This window comes from Spea bombifrons, chromosome 6 (genome assembly GCF_027358695.1).
Source record: "Spea bombifrons isolate aSpeBom1 chromosome 6, aSpeBom1.2.pri, whole genome shotgun sequence".
NCBI classification, from domain to species: domain Eukaryota; kingdom Metazoa; phylum Chordata; class Amphibia; order Anura; family Pelobatidae; genus Spea; species Spea bombifrons.
In genome coordinates, this window is record NC_071092.1 from 22,888,815 (window position 1) to 22,909,152 (window position 20,338).

Sequence of the window (20,338 nt, forward strand, 5' to 3'; positions counted from 1 at the left end):
TGCAGACTAGGTGAACCAAGCTTTTCTTTTTGTGTTTCTCCTTCCCTTCTGGTCACGTTTTTTAGCCTACAAAAAATATTTTAACCTGCCCTCAATATTATTAAACAGAATTGAAGTTCATATTTACTAAGCAGTGCTTTTTTTTTTGCAGCAATTTCAAGTGAACATCATGACGAAAGAAGTCTTGCACTGAAGCACCACTAACTAAATATGGACTTTACCTTCCAGACATGGGGGGGGGGGGTCTGGAGCTACCTTGGATGTTTAAGTGAATAAACCTTTAAAATCTCAGTACGTAAAATTTTCCTAAATTAATGGAGTTATGCCCTCCTGCCCTCTATTTGCCAGCAGCTGCCACTTTCTCGAAGTCTTGGGCATTGCAGAACTCCTTAATGGTGACCGTCAACAGATTGCTGGTGACATCTGTTACCACTACGTTGGAGCATGGAGACATATCTGGACGCCAATCTCCAGCTTCTTCTTCGGGATCAGAATCATCAGGCTCTCCCTGCCCCCGTTTGCTAGCAGATGACTCTGGCGGGATAGATAGATCCAATGCCTCTGACTCTCGCCAATCAGGAACAGCAGGGCTAAGAGTTTCAGGCAGCAGCTTGGGGGGACGGTCATCAGAAGGTGCAGGAGATGGGCATCCAGATGTACTGGAGCTATCATCAGCTAGCCCCTGATTGGTGGCTTCTTCCTCTGTTTTGGCACCATCTGGGCCACGAAGAACTGGTTTATTGTACAGGGGGAAGGATCCATATTTTAGATGGCGGATCTGGGTGCGAAGCATACTCTCGCTAAATTTCTTGCTCTTTCCAATCACCCTATTACGAGAGGGAATTTTGGGGCGCCCAAGAGGTGCTTTTGCTCCTTTGTCAATCACTTTAAGGTTAAGAATAATACGGCTTCTTTTAGGTTCTCGAGGCTTGGCCTTACGGTTGATGATGCGCACAGTCTCGGAAAAGGGCGACACAGGGGGACGCAGACCCGAGTTTGTTCCAGAAGGTGCACTGGGGTCTGGCCGGGGCAAAGGGCGACGAGACATGCTGTGGCAGCGGCGGATGTCTTTCTTCAGGCGGTGCATTGCTGCGCTAGAGTGCAGTTTTGGAGAAACGCTGGAACCAGGTTTAACAGAGAAATGGACGTCATTTATACGTAAAGCTTCAGCCTGGGCTCGAGCCTGTGAAAGGGATAGGAGGCAAAGTTATATGCTACAGAAAAAGTTTCTGGACTTACAAGCTGTTTTAAGTAGTTAATAATGGGGAAATAAAATTCTCACTTGAGAACCGGGGGGGGGGGGGATTGGTGAATACAGAAAACAGGCCCTTTCCCAAATTCCACTTCATAAATATTAATAATAACAAGACACATACAATAAAGACAAAAAGTACATATATTAATAAATTAAATGGTAAACAAAAAGCTTGATGTTTCAGTCCTAGCTAGGGACTTTTATATCTCTTGATAAGAGGTTGGTTGAAAGTTGCACCTAGATACTTTAAACCTTATTTGTAAAATGTGCACAAGGTTGCATAGTAAGTGTACATTATGCTTGCATGATAGGTATAAGTATTAAGGAGGGGCAAAAGCAGTTCTGCTGGAGGATACAGAAGGAAAATAAAGAGAGAGGTGAGATGTTTCTGTTCCCCTGTTAGCATGGACCATGTGCTATAGCAGGGAAGAAAAAAAGAAGAAAACAAAAAAGAAAAAGTACATACAAAAACAAAAGGCAACTAAAAACTATAGTGCTTTACAAAATATATGCAAATTGTTCCATACTTCAGCCTTACAGATTTGCATAGGAAGGAGGCTTGCCAGTTTTGCCCAGGATGTGGCCACAGAATGAGTCCTTAACTCACATAGCGGAGATATATATATATATATATATATATATATATACACACTGACTGCAACACAGGCCCTTCCACATAGCCTGTGTCACGCGCGCCGCTGTACCTACCTCTGACGCCAGGGCTGCCTCGCCTGGTCCCGACTCCTCCGTCGCTGCGGTTCCCGCCGTGCGCACACGGCGGTGTCGCGGTCCCGCATCTTCTACCTCTGCTGGGACCGCGTCTGCTCGCCGTGGGCGCGTCAGTGCGTCTCCCTCGCGTACCGAAGGGGACGCGGGTATGACGCGGCGCAGGTCCGCATCGGGCGTACCGCTGCGTACACTGCGTACGCGGCGTACGCAATCTACGCAGCGTACGCAATCTACGCAGCGTGCGCAATCTATGCAGCGTACTCAGCCTGTGCAGCGTACGCGACGTACGCAACGTACGTAGCGTGCGCTACACAGCTGTTTGCAATTACTCTCCTATTTAAACGCCACTTTTCTCTCCTGTCTTCACCCGTTCAAAGTGTAATACTTTTTGGGTGTGCTGATTGCGTTATATTATCTTGAATTCCTTGTGTACCGACCTTTGCCTGTTTTTTGACTACGATTCTCGCTACCTGCCTACGACCTCGGATCTGTTTACCCGTTTTGCTCCTATTCTGCCTGCCTCGACCTCGGAAACGTTTGACCTCGCTGCCTGCCTTTGCCCTTTTGATTACGGACTGTATACTGGACTTCTCTACAGTGCTTATCTGCATAGTAGGATCCTTCCTCTCTCCCTGACCCCGTGACAGTTTTGAACGGGGTCATAACATGGATCCCGCGGATATGGCGCGGTTGCAAGCCCGCCAAGACCTACAGGACCAGCGTCTGGCGGCGCAAGCCACCCAGCTACAGTCCCTGGAACAGAAGGTGGATGCCATGACGGACTTGTTGCGTTCTTTGACGTCTCTCCCAACTGTGGGAACACCCCATCACAGAGACGCTCATCACGAGGACACAGGTGCTGTTGCCAGGCTCCCTCTGCCAGACAAATATTCTGGAGATCCGAAGGAATGCCGTGGCTTCCTTAATCAATGCATGCTCCACTTCCGAAATCACCCCCAGGCGTTCCAGACATCCTCCAAGAGGGTCTCATTCATCATTTCGCTGCTCAAAGGTGATGCCTTACTGTGGGCTTCTCCCCTCGTGGAGCAAGATTCCTATCTCCTCGAGGACTGCCCCGCTTTCATGGAAGCCGTACGGACTGTTTTCGATGCGCCAGGTCGTAAAGAAACAGCGGAGTCTTCACTGCTTGACATCCAACAAGGCCGCAAAACCTTGGCTCAGTATACGGTGGAATTCCGCACCCTGGCCCATGAAACCAACTGGGAAGAGGGCGCTCTCAAAGCAGCCTTCCGACGAGGCCTCAATGAGAAGATCAAAGACGCCCTCGTCTTCCATGATACCCCTGCGGATCTTGAGGATCTCATAGCCCTTTGTCTCAGAGTGGATAAACGTATCCAAGAAAGGGCGAACGAACACTCCCGTGGGAAAAGACCAGTACCGCTCGCCTCCGGCTACACAAGGCCTTCGGCTGCCACATCTTCCTCCTTCGTGGTCGACGAACCCATGGAAATAGGGACAGTGCGCCACCTCACTGAGGCCGAAAAGAAACACAGACGGACACAGGGGCTCTGTCTATACTGCGGCCGAGCTGATCACCTGTTGTTCTCCTGTCCCAGCAAACCAGTAAAAGACAACGCTTAGGTTGCACCGGAGAAGGCAACCTAAGCACACGTCCTTTTTCTTCTCCTCCCACTACACGCCTGACGGTGCCCGTCTCCATCCGTTGGGAGGAACACGTTGTAGCCACCCGCGCATTCATAGATTCCGGGGCTGCGGGCATATTCATGGATCACCAGTGGGCGAAGGAGCAGCACATACCGCTTCGTACCAAGACAGCTCCCTCACTGGTCGCTTCCGTTGATGGCTCACTTCTGGGATCAGGACTCGTGACACAGGAAACCGTACCTCTGACCCTACTGGTAGGGGTAACCCACCAGGAACAGCTCACGTTTGAGATAATCAAGTCTCCTCATGCCCCTCTAATCTTGGGACATCCCTGGCTGCGACAGCACAACCCACACATCGATTGGGTAAAAGGAGACATACTAGCGTGGAGCAATTACTGTCAAGAGTCTTGTGTCATGCCTTGTCGACGACTCAATCTCGTCCTCGAGATCACACCCACAGATCCCAAAACCATAGTACCTAGACACTACTGGGATTATCTGGATGTATTCTCCAAAAAAGATGCGGAGAGGCTACCACCACACCGTTCCTACGATTGTGCTATCGATCTGTTGCCTGGAACCGATCCGCCACGGGGACGTACTTATCCCCTCTCCGAACCGGAGAACAAAGCTCTGGAACGTTATATCCAAGAAAGCCTGGAGAAAGGCTTCATCCGCCCATCCTCTTCTCCTGCTGGAGCTGGATTTTTCTTCGTGGCCAAGAAAGAGGGTTCCCTACGGCCATGCATCGATTATAGGGGGTTAAACCGTATCACCATAAAAAACCGGTACCCCCTTCCTCTCATCACAGAGATTTACGACCTCCTGAAAGGAGCCAAATACTTCACAAAGCTAGACCTCAGGGGTGCTTACAATCTGATCCGTATCAAGTCCGGGCATGAATGGAAAACGGCCTTCAACACCCGCTTCGGGCACTATGAATATAAAGTCATGCCCTTCGGGTTATGCAACGCTCCTGCAGTATTTCAGTCCTTCATAAATGACGTCTTCAGGGACATGCTCTTATCTCATGTCATCGTGTATTTGGACGATATTCTCGTTTATTCTCCAACACTCGAAAAACATCGACACCACCTACGAGCTGTTCTACAAAGGCTAAGGGAGAACGGGTTGTATGCCAAGGCTGAAAAATGCTTATTCGAGAAGACACGTCTACCCTTCCTTGGCTATATCGTCTCCTCCGAAGGACTTCACATGGATCCTGCCAAACTCGAGGCCATCACAGCCTGGCCCCTCCCTAGAACACTCAAAGCCGTCCAAAGGTTCCTGGGCTTTGCTAATTATTACAGGCGATTCATCAGAAACTACGCTACCATAGCAGCCCCTATTACCGCCTTGACGAAAAAAGGAGCCGATCCGTCTCAGTGGTCCACACACGCCCGACAGGCGTTCGAACGGCTAAAACAAGCTTTTGTCTCAGCTCCCCTGTTACGTCGGCCGGATCCTACCAAACAGTTTCTCCTGGAAGTAGATGCATCCGAAACCGGAGCAGGGGCTGTCCTATCACAACGCCATGATCAAACCACAAAATATCATCCATGTGCCTTCTTTTCTAAGGGTTTCTCCGCAGCCGAACGGAATTACGACGTCGGTAACCGTGAACTCCTAGCCATCAAAATGGCACTTGAGGAGTGGCGCCATCTTCTAGAGGGTACAGAACAACCCGTGATCATCCTAACAGACCACAAGAACCTGCTGTATATCGAGAACGCCAAGAGATTAAGCCCTCGACAAGCACGGTGGTCGCTATTTTTCAACCGGTTCAATTACTATATCACCTACAGACCAGGCTCCAAAAACATCAAAGCTGATGCCCTCTCTAGACAACACGATAACCACAGGGATCAGCACATCAACGAACCCATCATTCCATCCACACGTCTTGTTGCCAGTCTGTCCATACGCACGATGAGCAGGATCCGTATGTCCCAAAGGGCCATCCCGCCTTCTGAACGTCCTCCTCCGGGACGCCTCTACGTTCCTCCCGGTCTTCGTACGGATGTTCTTCACTGGGGACATAAATCCTTCCTCGCTGGTCATTCTGGGTTCCGGAAGACAGAATACCGCATCCGCAGGTCATTCTGGTGGCCATCACTCACCAGAGACGTCCGAACATATCTGGCCGCCTGTCACACCTGTGCATGCCAGAAGACCTCTCGGAGTCGACCTCAAGGTCTCCTGCATCCTCTTCCCGTTCCCACGGCTCCCTGGACACACGTGTCGATGGACTTTATCGTGGATCTCCCCAAATCACAGGGTAACACGACTGTCTTGGTGGTCGTCGACCGTTTTTCCAAGCAAGCTCATTTCGTCGCCTTACCACGCCTGCCATCCTCTTCACAACTTGCCGATGTTTTTATCAATCACATCGTCCGTCTTCACGGTCTTCCGCTCCACATGGTGTCCGATCGCGGTACACAATTCATATCCCGCTATTGGAGACACCTCTGCCAGAGACTCGGAATACAACTCCACTTATCGACTGCTTATCATCCGCAGACCAATGGACAAACCGAAAAGACTAACCAAACACTCAAACAATACTTGCGAATGTTCAGCAACGATAGCCAGGACAATTGGTCGTCTCTCCTGCCGCTCGCAGAGATGACCTATAATGGCTCTCTGCATGAGTCCATTGGATGTACCCCATTTTTTGCTGCCCTGGGCTATCACCCTGTCATACTGCCTCCTCCGTCTTCTCGTTCCTCGTCCATGGTACCCGCGGTAGACAAGCGTGTATCTGACATGGACGCTCACTGGAAGAAACTCCGGGAGGTTCTCCTGAAAGCCCAACTTCGCTATAAACGCTTTGCTGATGCCAAGAGGACTCCACCTCCGGACTATCAAGTGGGCGACCGTGTCTGGTTATCTACGCGAAACATCCGTTTGCGGCAACCTTCCCGGACCCTGGGGCCTCGTTTTATTGGGCCTTTCCGCGTTCGTGCCAAGCTCAACGACGTGACGGTGTCCCTTGCCTTGCCACCTACCATGCGGATTCCGCGGTCCTTCCATGTCTCCCTGCTGAAACCCTATGTATCCAATCAGTTTACCGTTCCTTTCAAGCCTCCAGCCCCGCTTGCCGTCCATGGTCATGAGGAATACGTCGTCGACAGAATCCTTGATTCACGTAGGGTTCGTAACGGCCTTCAGTATCTCGTGGCTTGGAAGGGGTACGGTCCTGAGGAACGGACGTGGGTGCCCGCTCGCTTCGTTCATGCTCCCCTTCGCGTCGCTCGGTTTCATGCGCTCCACCCTCTTCGTCCGGCTCCGTCTCGCTCGGGACGCGCTCCTGGAGGGGGGGGTACTGTCACGCGCGCCGCTGTACCTACCTCTGACGCCAGGGCTGCCTCGCCTGGTCCCGACTCCTCCGTCGCTGCGGTTCCCGCCGTGCGCACACGGCGGTGTCGCGGTCCCGCATCTTCTACCTCTGCTGGGACCGCGTCTGCTCGCCGTGGGCGCGTCAGTGCGTCTCCCTCGCGTACCGAAGGGGACGCGGGTATGACGCGGCGCAGGTCCGCATCGGGCGTACCGCTGCGTACACTGCGTACGCGGCGTACGCAATCTACGCAGCGTACGCAATCTACGCAGCGTGCGCAATCTATGCAGCGTACTCAGCCTGTGCAGCGTACGCGACGTACGCAACGTACGTAGCGTGCGCTACACAGCTGTTTGCAATTACTCTCCTATTTAAACGCCACTTTTCTCTCCTGTCTTCACCCGTTCAAAGTGTAATACTTTTTGGGTGTGCTGATTGCGTTATATTATCTTGAATTCCTTGTGTACCGACCTTTGCCTGTTTTTTGACTACGATTCTCGCTACCTGCCTACGACCTCGGATCTGTTTACCCGTTTTGCTCCTATTCTGCCTGCCTCGACCTCGGAAACGTTTGACCTCGCTGCCTGCCTTTGCCCTTTTGATTACGGACTGTATACTGGACTTCTCTACAGTGCTTATCTGCATAGTAGGATCCTTCCTCTCTCCCTGACCCCGTGACAGCCTGAAACATAAAAGACTGAGAAGAACCACATACAGAAGAGATGTTCTAGGACATCGGTGTCCTGCTTTTCAGCATAGTATTGACCACACAGCAGATCTTGGTTTATCTGGAAACACACCTGACCCTCTAGGCTGCCCCATTTAATAGAGCTGGACACATATGCAAAACAGGTCTCCGAGAAAGAAGTTCTGGATGTTCCAGGAATGTAGAGGATGGCACTAGTAACATCTGGACTAGGTCTGCATACCAAAAACATCTTAGTCTAAAGCACTCATAATAGCATTTGTTCTGACCATCCTGATCTGAAATCAACTGCGCAGAGGAAAGGCAGAGAAGATACATGCAGGTTTTGAGTTCCATTCTTGAGAAAGTGAGTTTAGAGCAAGATTGTCTCCTCCTGGGAAAATGAAAATGAAGAAAAATTGCTCAACCTTTATGTTGTCTGCTGAAGCCATCAGCTCTACAAAACACAGCCTAGGTGCCCTGTAATGACCTGGCACACCTCCATTTCCCTGGATATTGATATGGAAAATTCACCCACAGATTTGATTAGGATTTGACAAAATACAATCAGTTGCAATAGGATTGCTTCTGACCAAGAATTGCGTTTTTGGTCTAAATTAAGACCTCTTTCACTTACAGATAATGGGGTTTGCCCCTCTGGACCTTCCAAATGGATAAGAAAAACCAGTAGTTGATATGTAGCTTTGTCTGTTTCAAAGGCCACAGCACAAACTCCATGCTCCATGTAGGACTTGGAAATGAAAGTTTTACATGGAGCTTACCAGGAGAGGCTTTTGGGGAGAAGCATAAAGGGCCAATAAAGCAAGTTCCTTTCCTCTCAGAGCAAGACCAACCCTATTTTGCCAGAAGCCCTTTCCACTACTCTAGATGAGCTCAGAAAAACTCAAGATGATCCAGGTGCTGTGAAAACAACCCAAAAGCAATATCACCTGTCTTATGGTGCAAAATAGCTTCCTCACCAGGAGTTTCCACCAACTTTCACAGGTTGCTGGTCTACTCCATCAGCAGAAAGTGGTTATTTTGCAATGTATCTAAAATTCCCTTGGATTAGTCTCTGACATGGCAGCAAGACTTCTGTAGATTCACCATCCATCCAAGTCAATGCAGGGTTGCATCTAGGTGATATGGAGCTGCAGAGTGGAAGGAAAATGAGCCTCAAGGAGCAACTTGTTAAGGTAAACAGCAACTTTCTATAGATGCACCATTGCAGACTGTTGCCCAAAATCTCAGCCAGAGGGCCATGAAAACCACACCAGCGTAGGCTGGCTATCTTATATGTGGCAATATCCTCATCTCCAGGTCTTTGGCTAAAAAACTGGGAAGCATCCTCAAGATGAACGACAGCTTCTGTAGCTTTCTCTGCCACTGCATACATTTTGTGAAATTTCCTGAAGAAAACTGGAAACATTTTAGACCGTCTAATGTTTTTGCCCTGCCTCCTCCAGCATCTCCAGGGGATTTGAATACATTAGTTTCCAAAACTCTTCCACCAAAAATAGGGATTCTCAGTGACCTTCCTTCCTTTCCTAGAACAAGTGACTTTAAAGGAGAAAGTCTCAGGCTTTGAGGTGGATAAGTAAGGCATCATTTATATTTATAGCAGGGTAATCTGTAACTTGGATTTAAAACCGAATGGCAGCCAGTAGGATGCAGGCAAGACAGGAGAAAATTAATCCGGAAGACATTACAAGAAGGCCTCTCTACCATTTACCCTCTTACTGGTCGGGGGCCACAGCACAAAAGGTGAAGAAAAAAAATGGGGCAAAAACCACAGGACTATGGGACAATGTCTACCTGGTGTATGGTTGACTGAATTGGTAATTTAGAGAGTCTTGTTTTTGGACTGGAAGAAGAGCTGTGGTGGGATCACAAAGGAATGTTGTCAATAGCATATCATTTTATAAAGTAAGACTTCTGAAACCAACCATTAGTTGCAAACATCTAACTAAAGGCCAAAATTACATGCATCAAAATAAACATGTTCATTCTGTGGCACATACAAAACATTCGCCAACTACTCCGTGAACTGTTTGCTCACTGAACGATTAACAACCATTTCCTAAGACACATTTTTAATTACCTTTAAAAGGAAGGTTTTTGGTTTAGGTCCCCGTTTTTTCGGTCCATAAATTTCCTGCTCTCTTTCCCTGTGAAGTTAGAGAAGACACAACAAAGGGAACAAGGTTTGCCATAGTACATGTAGGGAAAGTAGAAACAAAGGCATTCTTGAATCAGACACGTTACATGAAATATCTCCAGAGCTGAAACATGATAAGGTGCAAAGGGATCTACAAAAAGGTCTATCAATATTTCAAGTTATGATAATAGGTCAAAATTTCCCACAAATGATATGTTATAAAAGGGGCAGAAAAATGAGGGAAGTCTGAACACATAAAAATTCAAGATGTGAAAGAAGGTTATAAATTCTCACTTTTGCTCAAATGCCACAATGAGACGGGAATCCAAAATGTTCTCCTCCGGTTCCCAAGTGCTATACCTGCAAAATAAATAAATAAAAAAAATCATAACTGTGAAAAGCCACATGACAAGTTGCACAATATAAATGTGCTATAATGGGCAAAGACACGTTGTAAACAAGTTGTAATTGGTAGAAGTTCTGAATATTTTTACGATATTATGACCTATGTCATGATGTTTTGATTTTCTGCGATAGTTGATCTTTAGTCTAGTCAGTAGAGAGGTTAAACCCAAGTATTCTTGGATGGCATGGAACTTCATGTAACACCTCAAGGTTGAGACACAAAAAAACACACACAAATGCAAACCATTAAAAAATACCGTAAAAAGATTACACTTTAGGATTAAAGATAGGTTCACAAGGAAAAAATAAATAAATAAATAAATAAATAAATAAATCACCAAATACTTTCTTTGGGCATCACTGCAATAACAATAAACTGCGTGACATTAGGATCATTATATAATTTAGCAGACCTCTGCATGGGTTGGAAATACTTCTGAGAATCAGTATAAGTGGTACTGTGCAGCAGAAGTGCAATAAACTTACAGTATACATATTATTAAAAACATTACTGTGCCCTACAACCCAGCAAGGCGTATTTCAGAAAAATGAACAGTAATAGCTTTAAATATCCTCAAGTAAGTAAGATGGCTAAATAGATGCAGGTAGTAAACAGAATGATTGTTTAGAAATACTTACTTTATGGCCCACCCTTTCCATTTCACCAGGTATTCAATGCGGCCCTGAAAAAATGGGGAAGAAAATGTTAACACCGCTTCATTTTTAATCCGAGACAAGAATTTGCTTGGCATACAATTAAAGAGACAATATACTCAAAATAAAATAAATAAATAAAAAAAAGGGGAAAAAAATGGTCAAGATGCGCGCATTAGTGTGTATATAAATATGTTAGTGTGTAAGTACTGTATAAATGCGTAGGAGGAGCATGGGGACCCACGACTGTAAATCTCGAAGGGGGCTGTAGACATTTTCTCTTACACCACTGGGTCTATCCAGACCCTTCTGGAATCCCTGAACACTTTACTTAGCTGATCGAACACATTGCAATCAGGAAGGCAGGGCATTGTTCATCTTTTTGAAGAAATCGTTTCAAATCCCTCTTATTTCCTTACCTACTGTTAACATAGGGATCATGGAGTCCTACTGACCTGATAACAGTATATGAAATCAGAACAGAGAGGTCATCAGCAGGGTTGATGGCTCAGGCAGCTGATATCCCTGATCTCATTTTGATTTGAGTCGCTACCTAACTTTGAATTTCCTCATTGGTCCATGAGCCAATATAGTTGCAAACTTCATCCCCCAAAACTATGCGTTGCCGGTGTGTTTATCAAAAAATAAAGTTACACAGACAACCACAAAGGGAGCTTTAAATGGGTAAATTCAGATGCCTGAGTGAGGCTTCTTAAGACCTTGCAAATCTGGGATGGGATGAAGGTGGTGGCATAAGAAGTTGAAATGTAAGCTAGATGATGGAATAGAAGTGTTTTTGCTTTGCAGTCTGTTACATGTGACCTGTGAAAAGATGCACTTGTGCACTGGGCATATCTACTGGTCTACTCTTGGGGGGCAAGTGTGGAGGTGCCTTGTGGAAGTAGGCTTATTTCATTTTGCAGCAATATATTTTCTGCAATTTTCCAGTGATTCTACTAATATTTAGGTACTCAGACCTACCCTTGTTTATAGGAAATTTTGTTAAGTTTCCACTCAAAAGGAATATCTGGCTTGCATGTGCTCCTAGCACAGAGGTTCTCCAACAGTGAGTTAAATAAATTGGAGTTGCAATAATATAGAGCAAAGAAGTAAATACAATGTACAGGTATTGATTGCATCCATCCCTAGTTTTCTGGTCTAAGACTTACTTATTTGATCAAGTTCTTATTTTAGCCAAAGTGCTTGCCATTTGTTTATATGACAGGGTCAGGGTCCTCTTAACTACAGGTTTTCAAGAACCTGTAACATCTACACAAGTGAATCTGCCAAAACGAACTGCTGCATTAATTAGGATAGTCTGCACCCTTATTTGAGAGGGGTCATGTTATGTTAAATCCTATTGACACTATACTATAGAAGTCTGCATTGGCCTCCATAGTACAACTGGGCCAGTTTCAAGGGATAAGTTTGATTGTCACACACACACACACACCTAAAACAAAGAAATAAGCTGTTTCAACCTTTGACAAAGGCAGATTTAGTATGTACTTTCTTTATGTATATTTCAAAATATATCTATTGCCTTTGTGGCATGCCGAATCCAATACCGTATTTGCCCAATTATAATTGCCCGTATTTGACCCTGATTATAAGACAACCCCCCAAAATTTGAATATTAATTTAGGGGAAAAAAAGAAAAAAACTCAATATAAGACTACCCTAAAGGAAAAAAAGTTTTACTAGTAAATATTAATTCACATGTAAACTATTTTTCATATTTAATAAAAACTATAATTGAAAAGACTGTTTTTATTTGCCACTTTGCCCCAGTTATGCACATCTGCCCCCCAGATATGCCTTATACCACCTTATATGCCATTCTGCTCCCCAGAAATGCCTTATACCGCCTATATTGCACTCTGCCCCCCAGATATGCCTTATATGCCACTCTGCCTCCCTGATATGCCTTTTAGCCGGCTGCGGGATGCGCACAGACACCCTCCGCTGCTGCCGGCACTTCTATGGTGGCGCATTGGAAGGTCACGTGATGTTGGCACCTAGTCATAGAAGCCCCCAGAGGAAGTGCCGGCAGCAGCAGAGGCTGCCGAAGAGGAGGATCCAGGTTCCCTGCAGCGCTGCGGATCTGGATCTTAGTCTTGTAGTCAGACCTCTATTTGAGGTCTGATTAGAAGACGACCTTGAATATAAGACGAGGGATGTTTTTCAGAGCATTTGCTCTGGGGGAAAAAAAACTTGTCTTATAATTGAGCAAATACAGTACTTTCGTTTAAATATTGTATTGGGGTGTTTGGTTAGTGCCTAGCTTGTTTTATGTTTTTTTTTTTTCTACAGATTGTATGAGCGCTAAAAATTATATTATAAATAAAACAGATACGTATGAGTCAAGAAGTTGCTCATTCATTTTTAAAGATACTTTAAGCATGTGCTGCTGTGGACCACACTGGCACTCTCCATCATCATGATAATTAAGCTTTCCCTTTTTTATCGGTGTAGTAGATTTAGACTTTAAGTGTGTAAAAAATATGTTCAGTAATGTATAACGAACTACAAAGTAAAATACACGACTGAGGAATTGAGTATCTCCTCAAACTCAGTGTGATATTTTTCCAGGCCTGGTCATCAGAGACCACAGTAGGGAATATATTTCAAAATTACATATTATGAAGCCAAAAAACACTTTTTTTTTATAGCATTGTTTATTAAGCATCTTTCAAACTAAGTATATAATTTGTTAAACACCATTACTAATACAAAGAAATAGAATATGAAGCCATGTTAAGCCTGAAACTGACCGACACGGAAATATTAAATCATGCTAGTCATTTAAGACGTTTTAAGATGTAGCCAAAAAACATTTGCGCACATCTTCTGGATGCAGCATGAAGTTCCATAGACCACCACATCTGGTAAAGAGTTTACAGAGTAAGTTAAAAATAAGTAAGTCCAAATAGTAAACAGTATGAAAAACTGAAGCAGTTAGTTAGTTATAATAAAAAATAAAACACATGCGCACACAATTAACAAGCTATCAATAACACTCGGCTCTACTCCTATGATTTGTAGAAAACAGGAAGACACTATCACCCATGATCAAGTAGAGATTATGATCTTGTGCAGAACACCTCTTTTTGACATGTACTCTTTAGGGTTTGTTTATGGTTAAGCATTCTTTGACTATATGAGACTGTGCTTCACCTAAGTTCTACAGGGGAGGAAGCTGTCAGTATGTATTACACATGTATTAGACAGACACACATTCTGCCAAGATTTAGCTTAGATTTTTTTTTCTCTCTCCCAGGGCAGAGGATCTGCAGTTTGGACATAAAAGTCTGTGTGTATGTGTATATATGTATATGTATATGTATATGTATATATATATATATATATATATATATATATATATATATATATGTATATATATATATATATATATATATATATATGTATATGTATATGTATATATATATATATATATATATATATATATATAGCTATCGTAATATGAGAAGTTAGTTTAGCACAGCAATAATTTTCAAACTACGTCAACATACTTAGTTGTTTGAATTTCCTTTAATAAAATTCTCTGTGACCGGTGATGTTTTCTGGCCACAGCCGGCAGTCATTTGGTTTCGTAACAGGATCCTGATTCACTCAGTGGGCCAGTTAAAAGAAAGACCACTGATCTCTGCAGCTGGCCCATTAACACTATGAACAGCTGCACTGCATGGTCCTCCTGAGTTTTCTTCCTCCCTGTTCTGTGTGTCCTTAAATGGTGGATAACCGGGATAGGACATCATATCCTGGCACTCAGAAGTATAGACGGCAGCACAAAGGTGGCCGGTGGATAAGTCCACCGCTTTCTAAAACAGACTGCATTAGAACTATGATAAAGTAAATGTGGAGAGCTTTCCATAGATAGATTGTATCTGTTGGGTTCATGGTGCTAAGCAAACATTTTTTCATAAGAATTTAAGCTAAAAGTTTAAAGCAATTTTCATAATACATACCCGTTACTTTCATAATGCAAAACCTTTATGGAAAGTATAAAAAAACTGAATTGTAACCCAAGAGCAATCAGCCTGCTTTGAGAAAAACAACTTGCACAACACAAGGTTGCTTATTTGGGGTTTACACTCCATATTCATTATAGAGGGTCAATACTGTCAGGCTTCTCCAGGAAGAAGGACTCAGCTGGTTGAATTATACATCATACACCAAGGGTGAACAGACAAGATTTCACACCACACAGTAGGAAGTTGCCACAAATAAGTCACAGATTGTGTATTTCTAAGAAATACAGCCTGGGTAGTCCCTTTATTTGAATGATTGTTATACATTAACTAATCACGTAATATTCAAATCCGCAACAAAGTATTAATGCTATCAAAAGCTTCAAAGTAGCAAAACATCCATGTAATATTTTAGGATACAACAACCTTACAAGTTGAGAATGGCAATCCGCCAGTGCATTTAGAGTCAACACTACTATAACATCATGAAAACAGCACAGCTGCACAGGAAGTGTGTGGTTGTCAAGTTGAAAACACAAGACTGTGGGTATATATATCATACACACACACACACACACACACACACACACATATATATATATACATATATATATACATGCATACAGAATGCACACTGATGGAATGGGACGAAATTAGCCAATTACTGCAATAGGAATGGATGTGAGTAAATCCCCAGTGATGTAACAGCGGGATACTTCAAGTGTGAAGGTGTCAGCAGGCAGCTGTATACAGTGGTGATGGGGAAACAAGCACGAAATTGTTTATGTATTAAACATGGGTACAGGGAATCTGTTGATGCCATCGTTTTGATTTTAACCCTTTAAAAAGGCATATGACTGCTCAGCATGGCGCTGCACCTCCATCTTTCACTGAATATGGTTGATCACTACGTAGCCTTAATATTAAGGTGTTTAAAGGAATAACAGTAGCTCGCGCAGAAAAGGGGGGTGGTCTTTAGGTGAGTTAAATCTTAATGTCAGGTATGACGGTTACACGTCCCTAGATACAAGCAATGCAATAGCTGGAGTGCCTGGGGTATAAGGCGCAAGATACATTGAAGGGCCTTGGCTCACGGATTTCATTAACAAATGAGCCTGCACTGCCATGCCAACTGAGGAGGTGTTCCTCGCCGTGGCAACGAAAGAGTGAACGCAATCCCGCGCCATTGCGCTGCAGCAAAGGCCTGCGCCACTGGCTTTCTCTGCGCAACTCTTCGGTAAACAAGGACCGGTGAAGAAATACGGATACTGAGGTCCTTTCATCATGCCAGCGCGGCTGGAGTCCTCCAAAGCGCTAGATACCGATTTCTCACCTTCCTGATACGCCGTTTAATGATAGACTCAGCAGCGAACACCCGTTCCCCGACTGCAGACAGCTCCATATTCAACGAGACCCTGGCCAAGACTAACAAGCAGACAGCTCCTCCTTTCCCGGCTGCTGTCACCCCGGCTTTGGCTCCGCCCATCACTGCTGTCAATGGCCTTACCCCGCCTATCCTAAATGCCAGTATACTATTGGCTCCTTTTCTGCTGAAGCGACACATCCTCTCACACACCCACCTCAAACCTCTACTGCAGGCGCTTGAAGTAACCCCACCTTCTCCCCTCTACCCCACCCCTATCCGTCTAAAGCCATCATCTAAATATTACCAGCCCTCAAGCACGCGACCTGAATGGCCGAAGTGGAGTGCGCGCCCCCGATGCGTGGCGGGAACTCCGCGCTCGCTTTTTCGTGGTCTTCTGACATGAATTGCTCTTAGAAAGGTCATTGCTATAGAGAGATAAAGACTTCATTGTTGTATTTATTTGATGTGTAAATTATATTTCTTGAAAAAGATAAGGAAACGTCAACAAAAGAAGAGCACAATTATGCATTTTGTATATTGTTTTAACTATGTTTAACCCCTTCAGTCCCAGGGGTTTTTGGTACCTCAAAGCCCAGAGCAATTTTGCCATTTTTGGGGTATGTCGGTTTAGCGATGATTCTCTTTTCCTGTGAATAGTGTACCCATATAAACTATATATCGTTTTTTCAAGGAGAGATAGAGCTTTCGTTTAATACCATAGTTGGATGATTAGCTGGAAATTTAGAATGAGAAATTTAGTAAAAACTAGCGAAGATTAGAAAATTAAACTAATTTTTTTTTACATTTTCCCTCTGAATCCTCACAAAATTAGGTAAAGTGATGGAAAATCCCCTCCAAGTTTATTAATTCAGGTGTCCTGATTTCAGAAATACCTCATTTATATAGATTTTCCAGACTTTCCCAGCACCAGGGAGCGTTCTATTAGGTGTACAATTTTGTATAATTTTTATGCCTATGGCTTAACGGGTTTGGGGGTTGTGAACGGGGGCAGGAGGGTTATACTGGCTAGATGTTATGCTAGGGCAATGGGAAGTAAGGTTTTTTAATAATTTTTTTATTATCTTTTTTTATATATTTTTTTTTAATTTTTTTTTATTTTAATTTTTTTACATTTTTTTTATTTTTTATATATTATTTTTACACAGTAATGGTTAGAGGTCCTCCTAGGGACCTCCTGAACATGCCAGTGATGTCACAATGACATCACAGCCCACATTATAATTTTTTTTTGTATTATTTATATTATTATTTTAATGATTTTTTTAATATTATTTTTTAAATGGACTAACGTTTTTTTTTTTTTCTGCTTTTCTCTTTCAGGACGGGAGGGGGAGTGAGAGAGATGGTTTCTCACTCCCCTCCCCGCGATCCCCCTGCACCGATCACACTGTGATCTCTATGCAGGTCCCCACAGACCTGCATAGAGATCGCAGCGTCTCTGTGCCTCATCGGAGGGCAGGCTATCCCCGCAGGGGATATCCTGTCCTCCGATGACCTTCCGGGTTACGTCAGCAGTGACGTAACCCGGAAGGGAATGCCCGATCGCGCGTTTGCAACTGCGCGATCGCGCGATCGGGCACTTTCAACCGTAACAGCTTACCGGCTTTCATGCCGGAAGCTGTTACGGGAGATCGGGCAGCAGAAAGCCGGCAATGCCGGCTTCTGCTGCCAGGGGGGAGTCCAGGCTGTCAAACGACAGCCTGGTCTCCCGTGCAGCGGCAGGGATGTGTCCCTGACGCTGCACGAAAGGCTGGACGTACCGGGACGTCCATAGGGGTTTCTTTGTGGGCGTTTTTTGGACGTCCCGGTACGTCTATAGGGGAACTAAGGGGTTAAACATAGGGTGCCTGCTACTTTTATTTATTGTTTAGCAAGCGGCATAGGTGGACTTTCCATATTGTAACTTGTTGAGGCTACGGCCTAGTAACGATGGTCAAGTGAAAGCTTACACCAAGTGCTTCAGGGTTGTGTTGGAAAAACATGCCCTTATATAAATTAATATATTATTATTATCTTTTATTTATATAGCACCAACAATTTACACAGCGCTTAATACAATACATATCTTAAAGGGGTATGACAAGACAACAATTGATAGACTAAGGCAAACCGCAAGCTTACAATCTTGAGGGAATGGGGTGACAAACATAAGGCACAAAGAAAGGGTGAGAGGTAGTGTGGTAATGGTGATAGATAATTCAGGTAGTTGAGTGGAAATGGAAGGAGGGAAGATAATGAGTTCAGTTTTAGAAATATTAAGTTTCAGGTAGCGTTGTGACATCCAATGAGAAATAGCAGACAATCAGTTGGTAATATGGGGGGTGAGAGATGGAGAGAGATCAGGAGAAGACAGGTAGATTTGGGTATTATCTGCATATAGATGATACTGGAGGCCAAATGCGTTGATTAGTCTGCCAAGAGATGAAGTATAAAGAGAGAACAGCAGAGGGCCAAGGACTGAACCTTGGGGGACACTAATCGAAAATGGAAGGGCTGATCATGTCTTGCCAGAGAAGCTGACAGAGAAGGAACGGACAGACAGATATGAGGAGGTCCAGGAGAGAGCTGTATCTCGAATGCCTTTAGAAGCAAGTGAGTCAAGAAGAAGGTGGTAATCAACTGTATCAAAAGCAGCAGAGAGATCCAATAGTATTAGGATGGAGAAGTGACCTTATGCTTTGTCAGATAGCAAGTCATTGGAGACTTTTGTTAGAGGTGTTTCAGCAGAGTGAAGGGGCTTGAAACCAGACTGTAGAGGGTCAAGGAGGGAATTAGAGGAAAGGAAGTAAGACGATTGTACACAATCCATTCAAGCAACTTAGAGGTAAAAGGAAGCAGAGAGATAGGGCGGTAGTTAGACAGATGTGATCTGAGTAAAGTCTTCGCTGGATTTTTTTAAGTAGCGTTCAGCCGTGCTGCAGCACTTCTGAATAAAGTGTGTGGTTTTGGTGTGCCACGGTTGGCATTTCAAATAATTCTGCTGTTGGGAAGATGGAGGAATGTATTGCAGGTTTTGAGGGCTTTTAGCAAAAGTTTGCTGGTTTGCTTGGGCTTCAGTTGTTGGGAAGATGGAGGAGTGTATTGCAGGCTTTGAGGGCTTTTGGCAAAAGTTTGCTGGTTTGCTTGGGCTTCATTTGATGTTGGGAATAATGCAGCAACCCTTGTGGAACTTTGTAATTTGGTATCCTCCGTTGGGCCTCAGGATGTCTTAACCTGTCTGTGGGAAGACTGTTTTGCCCATAGTGCTCTCTGTTAATTATTTAAAATGTGTAAACACGTATTTGAGGTTGTTGGCTCCTCATCCGTCTGGTTGCAGCTTGCTGTCCAGGGGTTAATGGGGAGGAGGTTTAATTGCACCTCCCCCAACACATTAATAAGGTTTTGGTAGAAGTATAAACTGCTTTGTGTGTCCACTATGTAGGAGGTGAGAGTAGGTACTCACCCTATTGAGAGTGTGCCTTGACGTGGCGGGTGAGCTTAATTATGCGTTGGCCAATTCATATAACCAAAACCTCTCATTTATATTAGGTTTATGTATTTTTTGCCAACTTTATTAGGGTAAGAAGCGCAGACAGTTTTTGTTTTTTTATTTAAAATGTGTGTTTGAGGGTTAAAACAAAAGCGGTACTGCTCCTACTGGGACACCTCACATAGCTCATGGTTTTATTACAAGACACAATACTCAGTAGTGTACCTAAAGGGGGCAGGGGGGCGGTTGGTCTGGGGTGCCGCAATGGCTGACAAACACGGGTCTGCAGCTTACCGCTGTGGCCCCTGAACACTATGCGGGAAAACTCTTTTCCTGCTTCCTGCCCAGGTTCCTGCTCCCCCAGGGCAGGGAAAGAGTTTCCTCACACAGCACATGGGCGCACCCATTAATAAGCTGCATGCTCGGTTAGATGTCTTCGCGGCCCCAGTGATGCTCAGCCGGGAGAGTGAATGGATCTATGAATGGGTGAATGAATGAAGTGAGTAAGTGTTTAAGGGCAAAAATAGGACAGGCAGGCTGTTTAGGAGGACAGAGGTGGCACAGGCAGGCTGTTTTAATGTTAATGTCAAGCTCAGTATATAGTAATGGGAGTTATGCTGTACTACCGTCAATATCAGG

At 44.6% G+C, this 20,338-nt stretch overlaps 1 protein-coding gene across 1 annotated transcript; it reads right to left on the reverse strand.

Moving 5' to 3' along the window:
- Positions 1 to 260: 260 nt before the first annotated feature.
- CBX6 (chromobox 6) lies at positions 261 to 16,291 on the reverse strand. The gene is made up of 5 exons (XM_053469966.1): positions 16,177 to 16,291; positions 10,837 to 10,880; positions 10,087 to 10,152; positions 9,736 to 9,802; positions 261 to 1,183 (listed from the first exon to the last, which is right to left on the reverse strand). The coding sequence occupies exons 1-5, from the start codon at positions 16,243 to 16,245 to the stop codon at positions 338 to 340; spliced, it is 1,092 nt and encodes a 363-aa protein (XP_053325941.1). The 5' UTR covers positions 16,246 to 16,291; the 3' UTR covers positions 261 to 337.
- Between the last annotated feature and the right edge of the window lie 4,047 nt (positions 16,292 to 20,338).

What these genes read in the sequence shown, in the direction of transcription:
- CBX6 (XM_053469966.1), bottom strand. Translation starts at nt 16,245, where the DNA reads ATGGAGCTGTCTGCAGTCGGGGAACGGGTGTTCGCTGCTGAGTCTATC. An exon ending in TGGAAAGGGTGGGCCATAAA is followed by an intron (nt 10,153 to 10,836) that starts GTAAGTATTTCT and finishes TTTATTTTGCAG; the next exon opens with GTATAGCACTTGGGAACCGG. An exon ending in ATTGTGGCATTTGAGCAAAA is followed by an intron (nt 9,803 to 10,086) that starts GTGAGAATTTAT and finishes CTAACTTCACAG; the next exon opens with GGAAAGAGAGCAGGAAATTT.